A 20,936-nucleotide genomic window follows, 5' to 3' on the forward strand; every position below is an offset into this window, starting at 1 on the left:
TATTCCAGTTTAGTATTTTTCCCTTCATTATTGTTCCCACTTGTTTTTCCAGTGCTGCATCATGTTTGTCTTCTCTGATTTGGCATGTGTATAAAAATTATTGCTCTTAGCTTAGACATTTTTATGGGTAGGTACAGAAGGTTTTATTTCAGTCTGTTCTATACCTGGTGGTTTCTGGGTTTCTTAAGGAGAAGGAAAATTCTTATTTTCAGTGTTCTCTCTATCTAGTCACGAATTTGCAAGGTGGTTTTGTATTCCTGAGCTGTTTGTGGCTGTGGGGATGTTTAGTTTCACTGCAGCATGGTGTTGTTGAGAGCCCTGCTCTCTGGTAGTGAGCCTGGGCCATCACCAAGGTGACTTTAAGTGGCTTTCTAATGTTTTCTTTTTAACACTGTTTGGTTTTGCTGCTAACATTTCTAGTATTTTCATGAGACCGTGTTGGCTTAAAGCCCAAGTTTTACTTTCTAAGCTGGCTTGGGTGCCTCTTTTACAGTCAGCAAATTTTAAAAAGTGCTTCAGGATGGCTCCTAAGTCCCCAGATGTCCCTTGCTGCTGGAGCCCTTGTTGTGCACATGAAAGATGTGTTGCTCCTATCTTCTGATGGGAGGGAAGTGTCTGCACGTTTGTCTGCATTTACTCCCCTGTTATAAGCAGCTGGTTCTCAGGAGCTTGCTACCATGGACTCACATTCACAATCTTTCCTCTACTAATGAGATGTGTTTTGGCTTAACTCTGATCTCACATCTGAGGCATCGCTTCAATAACTCAACATACAAACCAGGATCATCTCAGATCTGAGTATCTCTTACCCATGGCACCTTCTTCAAAATAGCTTCATGGTGTACACCAAAAAAAGAGCAGTCATAGAATCATGGAATTACAGACTGGCTTGGTATTTAAAGCTCATCTAGTCCAACCCCATTGCAGTCAGCAGGGCCATCTGCAACTGGAACAGATTGCTCAGAGCCCCAAACAATCTGACCTGCAATGCTTCCAGGGATGGGGCATCTACCACCTCTCTGAGAAACATGGGCCAGGGTCTCACCACCCTCTCTGTAAACAATTTCTTTCTTCTATCTAGTCTGAATCTCCCCCTTTTAGTTTAAACCCATCACCCCTTGTCCTGTCCCAACAGGCCTTGGATGTCTGTGTAGATGTAAAAATCTCAGATGCTTTCTGGTAGGTTTTCAGCTGCACTGGCAGTGGTGTATCTGAGGGGACTTCTGTAGGAAAAGGTTTATGGTTTGGCTTGGAGAGTACTTTTGATTGTCATTTATAATATGCATTTTCTTTGGAGTAAATATATAAAATAGGGTTTAGGGATACTGAGACCTTCACAGCCTGAGGCACATACTTCTATGCAGTTCCCTTGAGCAGAAAGAAGAAAATAATTTTCTTCCTCTCCAAATACTCTTCAGAGTGAGGACTGCTCACTCTGACCACTGGTTATGCACTAAAATGGTGCAGAACTTCCTGTGCAGAAATGTCATCCCAAATGACAATCACACAATCCCACCGAGATATCTGAAGGGAGGAGGCTGGACTACAATGCTGGGCACAATCCCAGGATTTCAGGAAAAGAGATTATTTTAGAACCAGAAAATTCTTGCCTGAGTTTCTCATTGTATTTTCATTATCATAGTGCTGAGCACCCTGCCTTTAAATCAGTCTGACTTCTAATTGATTCCAGCACTCCGCCAGGACTCAGCCCAGGAAGTACTTACTGCAGCTCTTCTGGCTGAGACCCTCTGTCTAGCTGCAGGAGTGGAGAGGAGAGCACTGTCACTGCCATCCCACGATAAATGGGGTGCACTACGAAAAGTGTGGCCAGCAAGTCTAGGGAGGTTTGCCTCCCCCTCTATTCTGCCCTGGTGAGACTACACATTGGAATACTGTGTCCAGTCTTGGAGAGACAGGGATCTACTGGAGAGAGTCCAGCAGAGGCCACAAGGATGATGAAGGGACTTGAAGATCTCTCCTATGAAGAAAGACTGAGAGACTTGGGGCTGTTTAGTTTAGAGAAGGCTGAGAGGGGATCTTGCTGATGTCTATAAATGTCTGAGGGGTGGGTGTCAGGAGGTGCCAGGCTCTTCTTGGTAGTGCCCAGTGATAGGACAAGCAGCATTGGGTACAAGATAGAACACAGAAGGTTCCACCTCTAGAGGTCTCTTCCAACACCTAACATTCTATGATTCTATGAAAAGAGTTAAAACTTGTAAATTCTAGAAGAGTGGGAGTCCTCCTGGAGCAAAGCTTACGAGAGAGAAGGATGTTTTGATTCCTCTGAAGTGTCTGATAATAAATTATTGGAGTATCTCTAGATGAGGATCCCTCTGTTCCCACAAGTGCCACTCCAAAATTAATTATATCAAACTGCATGCACCAAAGGGTGCTTCATTTGTAAAGCACGTGGAAGATGTCATCTCTTGTGAATGTGGTGCAGAGTGGCCTTCTGCCCACTTGAATTGTGACTGCCTTGACTTTCCTGACTTCAGCTGTAGTTCAGCAGAGCCTAAAGTTCTGCTGAATCCCACAAATCCTTCGGGAAATGTCACTGAACATACAGCAGTGGTAGGTTTCACTTGGGCTTCTAAGGAGTGCTTCTGCAGGAGTACAGGTAGAAGACATCTGCCCACTGTTTCAGCTGTAAGCAACAGTTTTGTTAACTTGATACTTGACATCTAATTCTTGTTCTTGAGTAGAACTTGTTAGAAATGTTTGTTTTAGGAAAAAAAAAAGGTGCTTTTGATAGTATCCTTCAGGGAAGACTTCTGGGTGAAGAAGTGAGGCCAAAAAGTCACTATTTCAGCCCTGTTCAAAATAGTAGGAGGTAGGAGAACTTGATCAGTTGATCCATGGGTTTAGAAGGACCTTTCTAGAGAGAAAAAAACCCTCCTGGATGAAGAAAGCAAATACAATCAAACCAGCAGAATGGAGAAGTGCTGTTGTGTGACTAAGCAGATCTGCCCTTTGCCTGGTACAGCACCTTCCTGGGCCCCATGGTCTGATCACAGCTGAGACCCTGCGGCCAACCGCTTGGATCTGCTTAAATTCCTAATGACCAGGAGCAGAAATTTTCTGCAGCTAGAGCTTAATGATCCCATTCCATTAACAACAGAACTGATAGAGTATTGATGCAAGGGAGAACAATGTATTCCATTTGCCTTGCTTTTATTTCCAACATCTGTGACTTTGGTATTTAATATTCCACTGAACGGCTGCCATGCCAAAACCTTTTGATTTGAACTCTGGGAATTGATTTTAAACTGCCAGTAAATACAGAAATGATGATAACATTCTCCATTACCCATTAATCATTTATGTCAAAGTTACTAATTTGAAGTCCAGCTTGTGTAAATATCTGGGATGCTTTTGCATTTAAGCCCTGCTGAGCTGCCCACTGACACTGCATTATTTACTGATACTGCCCATAGCCATTAACGCTGTCTGCAGCTCTCCTCCCTGCCTGCATTTAATGCACTTCTGACTTCCTGTGATGGGAGCCTTGTGCAGTGCTCAGAGGTCTTGGCTGCCTTCTGAAGGATGAGATTTCACAGAATGCCAACGTGGGGGAGGTTGGAAAGGACCTCTGGAGATCATCCAGTCCAAGCCTGCTGCTGAAGCAGGAGCACAGAAAGCAGGCCTGTTGTGACAGGACAAGGAGTGCTTGAAACTGAAAGAGAGAGATTCAGACTGCATATAAGGAAGTCTGAGGGGGTTGACATGCTGGCCTAGGTTGCCCATGCAGGTAGTAGATGCCCCATCCCTGAAGCCATTGCAGGACAGGATGTCTGGGGCTCTGAGCAACCTGTTGTAGTTGCACATGTCCCCGCTGACTGCAGGGGTTTGGACTGAATGAGCTTTAAAGATCTCTTCAAAACTGAAATATTTTATGATTCTCTGATCACAATGTCGAGGTGCCTTTGGAATCTCTTCAGAGGGGACTCCACAACCTCTCTTGGGCAGCCTGCTCCAGGGCTCCCGCACCCTCACACCAAACAAGTTTCTCCTTCTCTTCAGATGGAACCTCCTGGGTTCCAGTTTGTGCCTGTTGCCCCTTTTCCCGTCGCTGGGCACCATCGACAAGAGTCTGGCCCCATTCTCTCACTTGCTGAGCACTGAGAAGATCCCCTCTCAGGGCACTCTTCTCCAGGCTGAACAGCCCCAGGGGTCTCAGCCTTTCCTCCTCACAGAGATGCTCCAGGCCCCTCAGCACTTTTGTACCCTGCACTGGACTCTCTCCAGTACTTCCCTGTATCTCTTGAATTAGAGAGCCTAAAACTGGACCCAGTAATCCATCTGTAGCCTTCATAGGTCAGAGTAGAGGGGGAAGAGAACCTCCTTCGACCTGCTGGGCATGCTCTTCTGAACGCACCCCAGAACCTCACTGACCTCCTTGACCACAGGAGCATGCTGACCCCAGAGTGGAGAGCGTCACAATTAAACACCACTGTGAGGAATTAAAAACCAGTGCAAGAAGATCAACATCAGCACAAGAAATGTGGTGTGGTCCTGGAATTTGCAGTAGCTTTCTTGATGCTCACAGCTGCCTAAATAAAGAAATGTCCTCATGGCAAGATGAACTGATCAGGTTCTATGATGGATTTGTTGCTATAGTTCCCACAAGTATTTGTCCTGGCATGGAGGCTTGGCAAAAAAAGACCCCCAAAAAAACCCAAACCTGCAGAGAAAAGCTTTCTGCACCATGGAGTCCCTGCTGCGTGGGTTGGGGTGAGAGACATGAGCTGCGCTGGGTACCTGCCACGCTTTGCATGCTGCAGAGCTGGTTTCTGTGCCAGCCTCCACGCCATGAAGCTCCAGCAGAGTGTGGGCAGAGGTGTTGCTTCTCCTGGCAAGGCACCGGCCGCTCTGCCGCCGGGATGTCAGCTGGGCCAGGGAATTGGTGCTCTGCCGTGGAGCCTGCCTCTGATTGCCCCCTCACAGCTCAGCCATGTCAGTGCTGACCCTCCTGCCTAGGTGTTCAGAGAACTGAGCTTTATTTTTAGAGGCATGAACTTGGGTGGCATTTTCAGAAGGACTTGATACTTGGCTGCCACTGAAGATGGGGATCATTCTGTCATTGGGGGTAGATGCAGCTGAGCTGGGCAGTGTGTGCTGCTTCAGAAGAGCCAATTCTTATTCTACAGAAGTTTTCTGATTTTTTTTTTTTTACTTTTGCATGCAATTTTTTTTTTTTTAACTTCTGTGCTTTGGAAATTCATCTCTGTGATGGAATATAGCCATCATTGCTGATGTAAATGGAAGAAGTCCTCGAAACTAGGAACTAGCAGATCTGTGAGCACCCTCTCGTGGGGTCCTGCTGCAGTGCAGCAGCTGCCATCCTCTTTCTCCACTTTTCTCTTTTTTTCTCTGCATTTAAATATATGAAAATCTGGAAATTAGATTAAAGAAACTCAAAGCTTCAAAAGAGTGCTTGAGGCTGCAAAATTCAGGGAAGAAGCCTAAACCAGAGGATGAAAATATCATCCACAAACAATACATATTTATTGAATGAGTGCAGAATGAGTGTCAAACTCACATCCAGACCTTCAGCCTGGCTTCAGGTTGGGATTTTATCCAGTATAATTCCTTATGGTTTTGACGGAAGTGGTAAAAGATCAACGGAGAGCTTTTCTCTCTTGAAAGATAGAGGCAGTGTGGAATCGTTTGTGTCACTTTGGAGACTGTGAATCATTTGTGTCACTTTGGACATTGTGAACCGTTTGTGTCACTTCAGAGATTGTGAATGTCACATTTAGTGTATATTCTATTTAATGTGGGGTTTGGGGTTTTTGTTTTTGTGGTTTTTTTTTTTTTTTTTTTTTTTTTTTTTTTTTTTTTTTTTTTGTAAGCTGTGAGCATCTCTTTCAAACCCAGTAGTAATTATTGACTGTTTGGGCTCTGTTGTAGCCCACTGTTAGTTGCCTGCCCAGACCAACTGGGATAATTCCTAGCATCCACTTGTGATTGCTTTGAACAAAGCTGGAGTACTGTGCCCAGTTCTGGTGTCCCTAACACAAGAGAGGCATGGACCTGCTGAAGCAGACCCAGAGGAGGGACACAAAGATGATCAGAGGGTTAGAGAACCACTCCTATGAAGACAGGCTGGGAGAGTTGGGGCTGTTCAGCCTGGAGAAGAGAAAGCTCCAGGGAGACCTTAGAGCTGCAGTTTAATATCTGAAAGGGACCTATAGGAAGACTGGGGAGGGACTGTTTATTAGAAGGGCCTGTGGTGATAGGATGAGGGGCAATGGTTTGAAACTGGGCCAGGGCAGATTTAGGTTGGATATGAGGAGGAGGTTCTGCAAAATACCAGAACAGGTTGCCCAGGGATGTAATTGAGGCCCCATCCCAGGAGGCATTCAAGACAAGAGTTAATGTGTCCCTGGGCAGCCTGCCCTTTGGAGGTGTCCCTGCTGACTGCAGGGGGGTTGGACCTTTGAGGGTCCCTTTCAACCTGATGCCATCTTGTGACTCTCTGACTGTACCATGTTACCTTTTAATATCTTCATTAAAATCATGAGGAACTTGAAGAGCAGTCTCAGTGTCTCCAGAGGCTATCCCAAGGATTCGCTGCCATAACTAAGTAATATTGTTCTGTGCCATGTCCCTGAGCGCTGAGCGCCCTTTTACCTTTCCTTGTCCATTTTAACTGCTCTCATTTACAATGTATCTCTGTTAAGCTGCTCTCCAGAGCTCTTCTCTTTGGCTCCTTCAGCACCACCCAGGTTTGGGTCCAGCAGCATGAAGCCAGGATGGTTCCGTGCCGCACGCCTCATGCGGAGCCAGCCGGGCTGCTCCGCGAGGTGCTGAGGGGTGAGCGAAGCAGCCTCCAGCTGCCAGCTGGGCTGCCTGCCCAGGCTGCCAGCTCTCACCCACGCTCCTCTTTCCCTTCCCTAACGAGAGAGACCAGAGGGTGGCTGTAACTGGGAGAACTGGTTTTGTTGCAGCACGGTGGTAAGATGGTGTGGACCTGCAGGGCCCCTGGGTGACTGCCCAGCTTTTCAAATGTTCCTGCTGTTAGTTTTAAGTATTTTTTGAATCTTAGAATCATAGAGTGGTTGGGGTTGAAAGGGACTGTTAAGATGATATAGTTCCAACCCTCCTGCCGTGGGCAGGGACACCTCCTACTAGACCAGGTTGCTCAAGGCTCCATCCAGCCTGGCTTTGGACACTTCCAGGGTTGAAGCCTCCACGTTGAGTCCAACCATTCTCTGACTCTATCAAGTCTGCTGCTAAACCATGTCCCTCGGCACCACGTCTTTGCCTTTTTGAAACACCTCTAGGGGTGGGGATTCAACCACCTCCATGGGCAGGCTGTTCCAGTTTTTGAGGACCCTTTCAGTGGAGAAATTTCTTCTAATCTCAAACCTAAGCCTCCCCTAGTGCAACTTGAGGCCATTTCCTCTCATCCTATCAATTGTTACTGGGGAGAAGAGACCAACTGCCACCTGGCTCCAACCTCTTTTCAGGGAGTTGTAGAGAGTCAGAAGGTGTCCCCTCAGCCTCTTCTCCAGGCTGCACAACTCCAGTTCCCTCAGTTGCTCCTCACCAGACCTGTTCTCCAGAGCCTGTGTATCACGTGCTGGGATTGCTCACATAGCCCAAGTGAAGGATGGGGAGCTCTGTCCTCACAGGTATATGAGATGTGTGCAGTGGTGTGCTGAAGGTGATGCCTCTCATTGTGTTTGTTCCAGGATGGCTTTCTTTCTGGAGGAGGTGATGACTTGCACCAAGCGTCTCCTGGAGGTGATATCTGGCTGGCTGCCTCGACATTTTTTCGGTGCAATCCTGGTTTCTCTCCCAGCTCTTGCAGTTTTTTCACACTTCACCTCTGATTTTGAAACAAATATACATGTAAGTTGTCCAACTCTGTTTCATAATGTGATGCTTTGGATCTAACAAAGCTTGTTGCTTCCCTGCTGTCTCCCTTCACCTCCCTCGTGCTTTACATCTGTTTGACACAGATCCCTTGGAGGGATAGAAGTGTGTGATGAAATGCTTCATTATGTAAATACAGTCACTGGCTTGTTTGGAAACTCTCCTACAAAGGAGGAGAAGGATACCTAGAAATGCTTCCCTACATAGATATTTGCCTTGTTGCCTAGACCAAATCCTTCTGGAGGTGTTTATTCTAGCTAATGCAGGCAGTGTATCCCAGGTTTTCCATTGCATTCATCTTAGGTTTGATTTAGAGTTTGTAGTTGGTGATGCTGTGCATAGTGAAAAATTTGGCATGCACCAAGTGAATCTCAATAACAAGAACAGTATTAGCAGGGGATGGTTTTTGTTTGCTGAGTTAGATGGAGGAACTCAAAGGAGAGAGCTCTTGGTACATAGAAACAATTCTCCTGCAAGAATGGTTCAAGGAATGCAATAAGCTGCCCTCTGAAAAGGAGCAGGAAGAGATGGGCAGCCCAGCCACAGAAAAGTCCACAGGAGATTTGGTGTCTCCTTTAATAAAAGTGTTCAGAAAGGAGAAACAAGGGATGAGATATTAAGGAGGAGGAAGAACAGTTCACTTCAAAGGCTAAGCATAGCATAAAACCAGTGCCAGAAAAATGCTTGTGAATAAAAATGGGCTGGAACCAGAGAGGAAAGTTTCTTTCTCTGCAGGTTTCTCTTGGGTAGCCTAGGTTACAATCCTTCCTTTCCAGGATCTTTAGGGAATTCAGTTTCGCGCATCTTTTGCTGTTTGAGGGCCCTAGGACTAGGTAACAGCCAGATCCACATCATTCCCTCTATCACAGATTACTACTGGATGTTGGGAAGTGTTCATTTCCAGGGAAACATGTGGACCAGTTATTTTTTGGGCCTTCCTGACTTAACTATTCCCTGATTATCACAGTCACAAAAGAGAGTATTTGATCCTTTTTCACATCCCCTGTTAGAATCATTTTGCAGCTTTTACCTTTTGTGGACTTCAGTTAACTATTTGGAAGCTGTAAATGACTTGTTTTCAGTTTAATGATGGTCTTCCTCCCTCCTGCCTACCAGTAAAACTAATGTAGGAGTGTTTTGCTCGTGCTGAAGGGAGCTGAAAACCTTCAGAGCTGTCCATTGATTTTTATATCATCCCATTCATCACCATCCTTGATCATCTCTCCAAACGTTTCAAAATAACGTCTGCAGAACCATTTAGTTGGTGTATTTTTGATACCTGTTCGGATCAGGTTGTTAGTCTGAGTGCTTCAGGCAGCAGCAGTGAGATGGTGGTGTTCATCACCAAACTGAGAATGAACTTCCCTTTCTTTCCTCTTGCAGGTTCTCCAGAGTCGTGGGGTTGTTGGCTCACTCTCCAAGAGATGTCCCAACTCGTCTTGTGCTCAGTGTTTCAGCAATCATGGAGCTCTAGGAAGTGGAGTTAATCTATAGAGGGTCAGGTAAGTGTCATATTTTACTATGACATGGTTTTGCAAAGTTTTTTTTTTATTCAGACCATTTTATACCTTCCCTGGATATAAAATAATTCCAATTGAAATTAACAAAACAACCAACCAAACAAAAAATACCAAAACAGCAATGAAAAAAAAAAACTTTCCAAAGCCATGTGTACATAGTAAAACACGGCACGGACTGACCCTCTATAGGCTGGCTTCATGCTGGGGGCATCACTTGGAGTGAGAACCAGTGCTCTGCCACTTGAGGAGACCTGAAACGGGGGGGAGGGGGGAGGAAAGGGGAAAAAAGTGAGTTTAAATGACGAGTCTTGTAATGGATGCTTCTGAACTTCCTTTTATCCATCTTTGAGTCAAAAAAAAAAAAAAAAGAAAAAAAGAAGAAAGAGGTAACAGCAACCCCCAGGTGTGGCTGTTGGTTTGGAAAGGGTGGATTGGGTGAGGCCTTTGCCCTCTGCTGTGGTTGCTGCTGCATCGCTGCGCTGATGTGTGCTGCTGCAGCCTTGCTGATCTGTAGTCTCTGCACTTGGGCTGTGAGGGAAATCTAAACTGAGAGAGAATGATCACTTGGTGCTGTGACAAGACAGCGTGGAGCTAGAGCAGAGCTCCGTGAGGCGGTCGTGGAGTCTCTGCTTTAGCCAGGATGGTTGTGAATACTCTTGATGATTCCAAAAGCTGCAGAGCAGCCTGAGGGTTTTACCCTCTGTAAGATAGCTTCTCAGGGAAATCAAGACTTTCTGGGCAGTATGTCTGTTCTGTCCTTTCTTTTCTCTATCCAGTAAAGCTATGGGAATGGAAAGGGGTTTTGAGACAGGGCAGCTGAAACAGAAAATCTGAAGTTGTCCTTTCACATTGGCACAAGTGGCGGTGTTACCAAGGAGCAGTTGACAGTGATTGATACCTGCCTTTTGTTGTCAAACCAGTTGTGCTTAGCCGAATTCACCTGTTGCTGGCCAGTGTAAAAATGTCCTCTGAGAAGGGTTTGTAACAGCAGTTGGGTAAAGTCTCTGAGGGTGAATGTTCCACATTTTCAATGCAGTGCAATTTTCAGTTGAAAACAGGCAGGGTCTAACCCAAGCAGCTAAGAGGAGGTTACCAGAAATATTTCTCTTTGTGTTTCATTTAAGAAGAAGAGGCACTGAGCTTTTGGCAAAGGTAAGCTGAAGGGATTGCAGGTTACTGAAACAACACTTGTGGAAAGCAGTGACACAAACCTCCTTCTAGGGAAACCAGTGACAAACTACCTGTGCTAAAAGTGTACTTGCTCTTTGAAGGGAAGACCTCCATCTCCAAGTGCTGTCTTCTGCTGCAGACACAGTGAGGGATCTCTTGCTGTGCGTGTCACAGATGCAGTGAGCTCCTTCTCTTTCTGTCACACATTCCTTCATGTGCACTGGCAGCTCTGTGCAGAAGGCCAGTACGAAGAAGCTAACTCCTGCTCTCTCTCTCTCTGTTGCAGTACACCATGTTCATGTGCTGTGCCATTCTGATCACCATTGTGCAGTACTGTAACTTCTGCCAGCTTAGCTCCTGGATGAGGTCTCTGCTGGCAACCGTAGTAGGAGCAGTGCTGCTCATTCTGCTCTACGTCTCCTTGTGTCCAGACAGGTGAGCATCACACCTTGGCACTCACGCACTGTGGGTTTAGATGAGCAGATTTGGGGTTCTCCACCAGTAAAGTGAGGGTCTAAACCATGGGATTTTAGTATCTGCCATGATTTTCTCTAGCACCCCAAACTTGATAATTTTATTTGGGAAGAGTTCTGCTTTTTTGTTTTCTTTTTTTTTTTGAAGGATTTCAGGAAGCTGAGAGGTCCTTTCCTGTAACCTGTTTTGAAATGACACTGTCCTCAAGTGATGTGTTTCTAGGGCACACTTCCTCTGATCGGCCTCATAGAATTGCCCTTCACCTTTTTTTTTTAAAATGCATGTTATTAAGACATTTCTGAGGTATTTAGTAGTTCCAGAGAATGCAGTTGTTCCCCCACACCCCTAAGGATTTATTTTTGCCTCCAGGAACCATGTGTCTGTGCTCCACCTCCTTCCTCAAGTTTTCCACTGTGGCAGGCAGGTGCTTAGATGTAATAGGATTCTAGTGCCTTGTTTCCATTCTCACTTTCCTGCCTTTTCAGAGGACACTTGCAAGACAGTTTCTGTGCAGGAACCTTAAGACTCTTCAGTTTTTCCTAAGCAATTTTCCCTGTAGGAGAACTCACTTGCAGTGTTCTTCTATTTTCTTGCCAGGAGGGTTAAGGGAGTCCTTGCAGCCATCCACTCCTGTTGTCAACCTCTTGTAGTCAACTTGCATTTCTCAGTGCCTTGAGAAATCTCCAGCCTTTGGCACTCTCACCTCAGTGTGGGCTTTGCAAGGACTTCTGATAGAATCATAGAATTGTTTTGGTTGGAAAAGACCTTTAAGATCATTGAGTCCAACCATCAACCTAAGACCACCATGGCCATTAAACCATGCCCCAAAGTGCCATTGTCCTGGTTCCTAGCCCTTCTTCAGAGGTCTGCTCAATCATGGGAGAAAAAACCATACAGGTTGAGTCAGACCCATAACTTTGTTAATAATACCTTCTTTTTGTTCCTCTCTAACAATTATCATTGAAGGGGGCTACAGGAGAGCTGGAGAGGGACTTTTGAAAAAGGCATGGAGTGACAAGATGAGGAGTGATGGTTTCAAACTTGAAGAAGCTTGATTTAGATTAGACATTAGTAGGAAATTCTTCCCCATGAGGGTCGTGAGGCACTGGAAGAGATTGCCCAGAGAAACTGTGGAGGCTCCAAGCCTGGAAGCGTTCAAAGCAAGGCTGGATGAAGCCTTGAGCAACCTGGTCTAGTAGGAGGTGTCCCTGCCCATGGCAGGGGGGTTGGAACTAGATGATCTTTAAGGTGCCTTCCAACCCCAAACATTCTTTTTTTGATTATTTTGGTTAATATTTTTGCCCCAGTGCGAGTGCAGCTTTATGTGTGGCACAGGCACATCCATTCTGCAGATTTCTTTATTTCTTTCACCTGGAGTAATCCTGAGAGCTGTAAACTTGATTGTGGTAGAGAAATTGCAATGCAAGTAAACACAAACATTGCTTGATTATGGACTTGCTGTCTGTAATAGCATTTTCAGCAATAGGTTCTATTTTGTTTGGGGGCTTTTTTGTTTAGGGAGGGGTTTGGGGAGGTTGATTTAGAGGCTTTTGATTAAAATCTTTGTATTGTGTGGCCAGATAAGATGAAGGCATAACTGGGTTTTAGAGTTCTGAAATTGCTTTTCCATATTTCCAAGGTAAGATTGGATTGGTTAATAATTACTCCTTCCAGGCATTTACCTTGCCTATGTTATCCTCAGTCACCCTTCAGAGGTGCTCACATCTCTGGCTGGTTGCTTCTTCCAAGCAAAAGGAGCAGATAAGTCACGTTCAGACAAAGTTTGTCTGAAGCTGCTCAAGCATTCAGTGCAATTATCACTGCTATGGTCTGCATAATGGAGAAGCTTAAAATGGCAGCTGAAATGCTGGCAGGATGCTTTGTTGATTGCTTGAACTTTCCTTCTGAAATCAGTGCTTTTCTATTGCAGTTCTGTGCAAACTCTTCATCCAGATGTGGCACAGAACTTCAGGTAAGCTTTATACGCAGTTCTCATCTTTATGTTTAGGAGTAGAAACACTTCCAGTCACTTGCATGTAGCAAAATCCCACAGCCACAGTAACACACTGGTCTAGTGGAAGGTGTCCCTGTCCATGGCAAGTGGGGGGTGGAACTGGATGATCTTTAAAGTCCCTTCCAACCTAAACCATGATTAAGGCACTGGAGCACTGCCTTGTGAGGAGAGGCTGAGAGCCCTGGGGCTTTTTAGTCTGGAGAAGAGAAGACTGAGAGGGGATTTAATAAATGTTTATAAATATGTGAGGGCTGGGGGTCAATAGGGAGGGGACAGGCTCTGCTCAGTTGCACCCTGTGATAGGACAAAGGGCAATGGATATAAACTACAGCACAGGAGGTTCCACCTCAACATGAGGAGGAACTGCACTGTGAGGGTCACAGAGCACTGGAACAGGCTGCCCAGAGAGGATGTGGAGTCTCCTTCTCTGGAGACTTTCAAGACCTGTCTGGATGCAATCCTGTGCGACCTGTGCTAGATTCTATGGTCCTGCTCTGGCAGGGCGAGGTTGGACTAAATGATCTCTGGCATCCTCTTCCAACTCCTAGCATCTTGTGATCCTGTGATTCTATGATTCTGTGAAAGAGCTGGCTGTGAAGATGGCCACCTTCACTGTGCTGAGTGTGACATTCTGGGTGCCACCCTGAGCCTGCTTAGGCAGAATAGAAAGTTGGAGAGCAAATGAAATGCAGCCCCTGGGCTTCTAATCAAACCAACAAGAAATCATCTTTTCCTGGATTTTTAATAGCTCCTTATAAATAAACCCATTAAAGAGTCACTCATTACTCCAGCATTGAGTTTCCCAGGTTTTGCAATACCCTTTCAAAAGTGTTTTTATTGGGCTTTGGTCTTAGAAAAATATGTTTGCTAATTACAGATCTGGGGGCAATGCTGGGGTGATGTTGTGCTGGGTTGAACTAGTGACCCTGTAAATAAGTGACTCAGGAATTCTTCTAAACAAACACACGCTCAGGAGTGTGGAGCTTTTATGTATCAAATGTATGTGGAGCTTGTATGTATCAAACAAAGTTACTTCTCAGAAGGGGAATGGCTTTGAGCTGGAAGAGGGCAGGTTTAGACTGGGGGTTAGGAAGAAATTCTTTCCAGTGAGGGGTGGTGAGACACTGGAACAGGTTGCCCTGGGAGGGCAACCCTAACAAACTCTTTGGCTGTTCCTTTCTCAGGGAAATAAAACAAAAGGGTTCCTTGCTCACCCCAGTCAGCACAAAAGCTTTCCTGTGTCCAAAGACAGCCTAACCAACTCCTTTGTTTTGCAAGCCTTTAGTGAGGTTATTGCCTTTTCTTGATCAAGAATTGAGATAATTATTAATGTTGCATGAGAAGAGAGATTCTCAGAATGGTAATGAAGTCCTAGCACAGAGTTCACCTCTGGACTGTCCATGCTGTGCTCAGTAAATCAAACCAAGGAATTTGCCTTGTTTTCCAGTCAGACCAGTTCTTCAGCCCACAAGAGATACAACCATAAATTGTGTCTTTCAAGCAAGAAATATATCTTTGTTTCATTCATTTCTTACCTCAGAGCAGGTAGGGTGAATCATTTTCCCATCTATGACTGCTTGAGGAAGAGCAGTGATAATCCACTGAGGTGGAAGGCTTAGAGCACTTGATGGTAGCAGGTTTTTGTAAACATCCACTCAGTGTTCATCAACAGCTGGATTCCCATTTCCACACCATTGCACCACTGTGTGCTTATTCAAGGTACAGAAGATGTGCATCCTCCTTAAACACAGCAAGGCATCCTGATCCAAACATAGGCTTAGGAGCAAAATGGCTCTCCAAAAATCTTTGAGTGGAAAGCCATTATCTTTGTGATTTGTGAGCCAGCCAAAGGAGATCCTATCTCCAGAGCTCTCACTTGTTCCATATTCAACATGCAGCCTGGATGAAGATGCCAAGTTAATAGTTGGCTGTCTGTGCCAGGAAGCACTTCGCCTGTTTGAGTTAAAGAAACTGTCAGCTTGAGCTTTCAATTTGAATGGCTCTTGAAATGAGTTTTCTGCTGCAGCAGCTCATAAAAAAGTTGACCTTAAAAAGATTTGGTGGGGTGTGATCTTTTCTGTTAGAAATGCAGGGAAGGGTTCTTTTCATGCTAAAGGGTAGTTTCAGGTCATCTCTGCTAGCTGACTGTGTTGGATGATTTATAGTCCTGTAACCTGGTCTCTGCAGCATCCAGAAATTTGATTTCCAAATGAGTAAGCTGTAACTGCTCCCTCCTGAGGCTGGCAGCAGAGCTTTTGTAGCTGTGGCGTTGTGATCAGGAATGCCTGCTCTGGCAAAGACCCTGCACCTTCTTTTCTGAAATACTAACCCATTACCTTGGTAATGAAATCAGGTCAGCTTGTGAGTGAGTCACGCTCCTCACAGGCTCATCTCTGAGGTTGTTTGACCACGTGGGAAACAAGGTCAGGCCAGCACTGGAGGAGATGATTGAGAGCTCACAGATGCCAGCACGTTGAGAGCAGCAATGTTTTCTTGCAAGGCGAAGCTTGCCTTCAGCTTGGGCCACTTTTTGTGACATCACGTTTGTGGTGCTCTCCTAATTCATTTAAGAGGAATTCAAGTACTTTGAGGAGTATTTTATACAATAAACTGTAAATAAAGAACCTTTAATGACTTGACTAAATCCCTGTGGCAGGGCTGTTTGATGTTAGAGCAGATTATCTGGATCACCCCTGTACTCTCAAAGCAGTAATATGCCATTGCTCAGATCCTCTAGCAGATCCCTTCTCACAAGGTAGGGAAAATACTGAACTGGTCTAAAAAGAACCTGAGTCATGCTGCTTTAACCAAAAGCCATTCCTCAGCTTCTCCAGCCTTATTTATTTCCTAAAAATCTTTGCTTTGACTTATTCTCCCCTCATTCTGTTTTGTAAGCCCATCAAACTGGGAGAATCCTTTGCCGCTTGCAAATGTAGTAGCCAGGATTGCATTTCAGGAATTGCTGCTATAGTCATTTGATAACTTAGCCTCTGACTTGTGTTTCTAGGGAGAAAATTAATAGATTCTGTTGAGAAAGGTAGTTGTAAGGGAGAAAGGAAGGAGTCAACACACCAGCAGTAACAGGAACCTGATGGTAGGGACCTGTTCTGTGGGTTGGGAGGGATGTCCTCTTCTTCTTCCCTTGTGGTTTTTGTAATACCAGACCAACAGCAGTGATATACTTTCACTGCTCCTAGGAGGAGTATGCTTGTGGTTGAGAAGGAGGAATTTCCAACAGAATAGACAATCTTATCTTTAATCTGAAGTTCAAACTGTAAGCTCTCTAGTGTCAATATTTAACTTCTATGAAACTTTCTTGCCTACATAAAAGCTGAGAGATACCTTCATAGCGAAAATACAGATTGCCTTTCTGTTCTCAAGGAGCAAGGCTGATGTGCTGCTTTCCCTTTTCAAGCCCTGAAGAATTTCAGCATTTTCTGCTTGTGTCAAATCTTGAGCATTGAAAAAATGGCAGTCAAGTGACTCCAGAAGGCACTGCCTGCCAATCTGTCCTTTATAGCCTTGCATAGGTAGTGTCTTCTCAGATTACTTTGGTGTCTTTGAATCTCTGCAGAACATGGAGATTGTAGACTGCAGATGTCTCCTTGTTAAGACTGGGCTGGCACTGGGAACATTGCTCCATCAATACCTCATCATGTGTCACAGGCAGTCAGCTCTCAGAAGGATTTGAAATGTTGCTCTTGATCTGTGTGAGACAGGAGTTTGTTTTTCTTTAATCTTGGCACATTGAGAAACTGTCTACCTCCACCATAAAAAGCTTCAGTGGCTATCACCTACCAAAGATGTCAACCCAGAGCTCCATGTTCTCCATTTCCATGCAGCTCTCTGTGTCTTGTCCAGGTTATCTTCTGCCAAAGCCTTCTTGGGTTACAGAATCACAGAATACACCTGGTTGGAAGAGATCTTCAGGATCATCTAGTCCAACCTTCAAGCCAGTATCTTTAAAGATACTCTGCAAAGGTGCACCTTTTTGGGGAGAAAAGAGAAAGGCACCAGGAGTGCAAAATTCCTGAATACAAAAAAATGAGAAATGCCACAAAACTGAGACCCTCCCCACCGAGCCATTCGTGGGCACACAGCTGTCTAAGCACAGACATCATTAAGCATTTGTATTTCCAAGTTTGAAGGCAGTGCTTTTAGTTCTCTCTTTAGATATAATTATAACTGCTGCTGCTGCTGCCTTGCTGAAGTCCTCAAAATAGGACTACTTGGGTGATTTCTGTGTTGCTGAATCCGATGCTGTCCCTTTAAGGAGGTGCTTGAAAAGTTTAAGAATGAAATGAATTCTTTACCGTTCTTAGCAGCAGCAGCTCTCAAGGCATGTTTCATGGTGCAGTTTGTAATGTACATGTCCTGCACTTCCCTTTCAGCAAAGCAGCAGGGGTGGCAGTGCCCTGCCTCTGTGCTTTTAAATGCACCTTTCATGTTCTTGCCTTTCTTCTGCTTCCAGCTCCAGAAAGAGTCCCTGCAACAGCTCCGTGCCAAATGACACAAAGAGGCCATCAGACCTAATTGGGCAGGAAGTGATTTTGGTTTCCTTCCTCCTGCTCCTCCTGGTCTGGTTCCTGAACCGAGAGTTTGAGGTCAGCTATCGCCTCCACTACCACGGAGATGTGGAGGCTGACCTTCATCGCACCAAAATTCAGAGCATGAGGGATCAAGCTGACTGGTTGCTGAGGAATATTATTCCCTACCACGTGGCCGAGCAGTTGAAGGTTTCCCAGAGCTACTCCAAGAACCATGACAGCGGCGGAGTGATCTTCGCCAGCATCGTGAACTTCAGCGAGTTCTACGAAGAGAACTACGAAGGGGGCAAGGAGTGCTACAGAGTCCTGAATGAGCTGATCGGGGACTTCGATGAGCTGCTGAGCCAACCACACTACAGCAGCATCGAGAAGATCAAGACGATTGGGGCAACCTACATGGCGGCCTCGGGGCTGAACGCCTCGCAGTGCCAGGACAGCAACCACCCCCACGGACATCTGCAGACCCTTTTCGAATTTGCCAAAGAAATGATGCGTGTGGTGGATGACTTCAACAACAACATGCTGTGGTTTAACTTTAAGCTTAGGATTGGCTTCAACCACGGCCCCCTCACCGCTGGGGTCATCGGCACCACCAAGCTGTTGTATGACATTTGGGGGGACACTGTGAACATCGCTAGCAGGATGGACACCACCGGCGTCGAGTGTCGCATACAGGTGAGTGAGGAGAGCTACCGCATCCTGAACAAGATGGGGTATGACTTTGACTATAGGGGCACTGTCAATGTGAAGGGGAAAGGTCAGATGAAGACCTACCTTTACCCCAAATGCATGGACAACGGCATCGTGCCCCACCACCAGTTGTCTATATCTCCGGACATTCGGGTTCAAGTGGATGGCAGCATTGGGCGATCTCCAACAGATGAGATTGCCAACCTGGTGCCTTCTGTACAGAATTCTGATAAGATAGCCCATGGCACAGATATCTCAGAAACCAAGGACGTCCTTCCTTCCGCCAAGAAGCTCCAGAAGGATGCGGTGAAAGCAGAGGAGAGGTGCAGGTTTGGCAAGGCCATGGAGAAGCCTGACTGTGAGGAAGCGGGAACTGAGGAGGTCAATGAACTGACAAAGCTAAATATCTCTAAGAGTGTATGATGCACTGTCAGAGTTGCATGAAGTGCTCTGTCAATAGAAACACAAAGACATTTGCAGTTGGCAGTTTTCTTTTTCAAGAGAGACCTTCTCAACACCCGGGTTGTACGTTTGTTTTCATTTCAGCGCCTGGTGCTGTGTGGATCACAGCTCTTCAGGGCTTGTTTTCATCCATCTCCCTCCTCCATGCCCCCATATCACATCCCAAGCTCCCCAGCTCCCTGTGCAACCATCTTACAGCTGAGTAGAGGATATTAAGTGCCTTCAGATATACTCCATTGGACTCCCTGTAAAGGTACAGAGGCCCCAAGTGAAATCATAGCTTTGGGTATTTATCTAATTTTAAAGAAAAGAGAAGCTGTGGTTATATCATTTTTATTGTTGTTTCTCACAAAACACTTTTTTTGGCTAATGCAACTCCTTGGGTTTTTTATATCTCTCTGAACAATGTTTTACTGTTATCAGACCTTTTGTATGTAAACACACAGACAAAGTGCATGTATCTAGCGTATGAGACTGACATAAAGTGCCAGTAAAGTACCACAAAAGAATGTCTTGGCGAGGGGGTGACACAGCCTGACTCAGTGTTGGGCTGGAGGAGGAGCTCTGCTGGGGCTCAATGTTTAGTTAGAGTAGGCTGAACAACTGCTGGCTGTGCTTTTCTTCTCCTTTACCGATGCTTTCTTCAACCTTAACGTGCCATTGTGTGCTTTGGATACACTTCTGTTCCATATAGCCAATGAGTTACTGGTGTGTGGGAACGAAGCAAGGGCTTGGCCGTCACCAGCTCTCAGGACAGGTTTCCAGAAGCAGAAGGGTGACCACCAGTGTCACAGTTTAGGTCTTGCCAGCCTAAAGCAGTTTCGTGTTCCTCCGTGCGAGAGCTGGATTGGCGAAGGTAGGTGAAGTTGGTGTCTCTAAGCTGGTCTGATTCAAGAGGGAGAGAGAGAGAAAACTGAAATAAATGTTTTGGGAATGCCTTTATTTATTTATTTATTTATTTTATTCCTGGGGCAGGGGCAGTTTATATAATTTGGGGAGTTTTTGTGTGCGTGTGCAGAAGGGATTGGGAGAGCTGAATCATCACTCAGTTCAATAAGAGTAATAAGGTGAGGTTTCAGCCTCTTTGAACTGCCAACCACTGTGAGGATGTTTCCTAGGCAATATCTGTTTCCAAGCTGGTGAAACTTCCAAAGCCACCAAATGCAGTTGAGGCTCCCAGCTTCCCTCTGTACTGAATCAGTGGCACTGCACAATATCATTCAGGGTTTCCCTCCCCACCCTACACTGTGCTTTTGCAGCAGGAATAGAACAGCAGGCTCCCTGCGTGTCACCAAGAGCAGGAACAGGGAGAGGAGTCCTTTCTAGTGAGCTGAGAAGCACAATAATTTCCCAGTCATGCAGGTGACTGTGCAGGTCCCTGGGACTGGCGAGCTCAGGAACCTGCTTGTACAGAGGGAACTGCATGACGGGAGCCTTAGGCTTGCCAGCCTGCCCACTGCATGCTTCCATCACCTCCTTCACTCACATTGGATAATCTGAATTACTCAGCTACTCCAGTTCAGCTGACTCCTTGTGACACTGAATAAAACAGAAGAATTTTTATGCCTGGAGGAAGTTCATTAGCCAGGGGAGAGCTGGTGAAATCCAACACTGTGCTGTCTGCACCTGTTTCATTCTTTCTTTTCCATCAGAACTCAAGTCAGCAGATATTGATACTTCCTTCTGTTCCCTATGTGAATTTGGAAGTTTGAGTAATAAATACATACATTGTGAAGTTTCTGTTCAGCTACTGGAAATCCATCTGCACTGCATGGAGCCCTCGAAGCCATTGCCTGCAAGATGTGTGGACCTGGGTTAGTTAAACAATACTCTGCCACTCTCCTCACAGCAGCTTCTGTTGATGCACATCTGAATGGGGTTTGATAGGAAATCTGGTCCGAGTTAATCTGACTTGCTCTCAGTCTGCCAGCACACCAAAAACCAAGGGGATGCTCATCCCCCAACCCCCTCCTGCTGTGGTCTCTTTGGGGCTATTCCTGCTGAGCAGCAATGTAAGATCTTTCTCAGTACACAGTTTTGCAGCAGCCTTCCTTCTCTGCAGGTCCAAAGTAGCCCCTTGTCTGCCCCCATCCCTGTCGTGGGTTGCACTTCCAACTTTCAGGTAGTGCAGTTCTGCAGATACCTCTTGCACCTGAAGAATGTACTCTTGAAACCATG

The 20,936-nt window shown here is 45.6% G+C and overlaps 1 protein-coding gene across 1 annotated transcript in view; it reads left to right on the top strand.

Moving 5' to 3' along the window:
- ADCY9 (adenylate cyclase 9) overlaps window positions 1-20,484 on the top strand; it is a 93,144-nt gene extending 72,660 nt beyond the window's left edge. The window contains exons 7-10 of the mRNA XM_054391187.1: window positions 7,698-7,857; window positions 10,858-11,006; window positions 12,976-13,017; window positions 17,531-20,484. Of these exons, the coding sequence (XP_054247162.1) occupies window positions 7,698-7,857; window positions 10,858-11,006; window positions 12,976-13,017; window positions 17,531-18,719 (1,540 nt within the window). The 3' untranslated portion in view covers window positions 18,720-20,484. The remainder of the gene's footprint in view (window positions 1-7,697; window positions 7,858-10,857; window positions 11,007-12,975; window positions 13,018-17,530) is intronic.
- The last annotated feature ends 452 nt before the right edge of the window (window positions 20,485-20,936 follow it).

Source organism: Indicator indicator, chromosome 22 (genome assembly GCF_027791375.1).
Source record: "Indicator indicator isolate 239-I01 chromosome 22, UM_Iind_1.1, whole genome shotgun sequence".
Lineage (NCBI taxonomy): Eukaryota > Metazoa > Chordata > Aves > Piciformes > Indicatoridae > Indicator > Indicator indicator.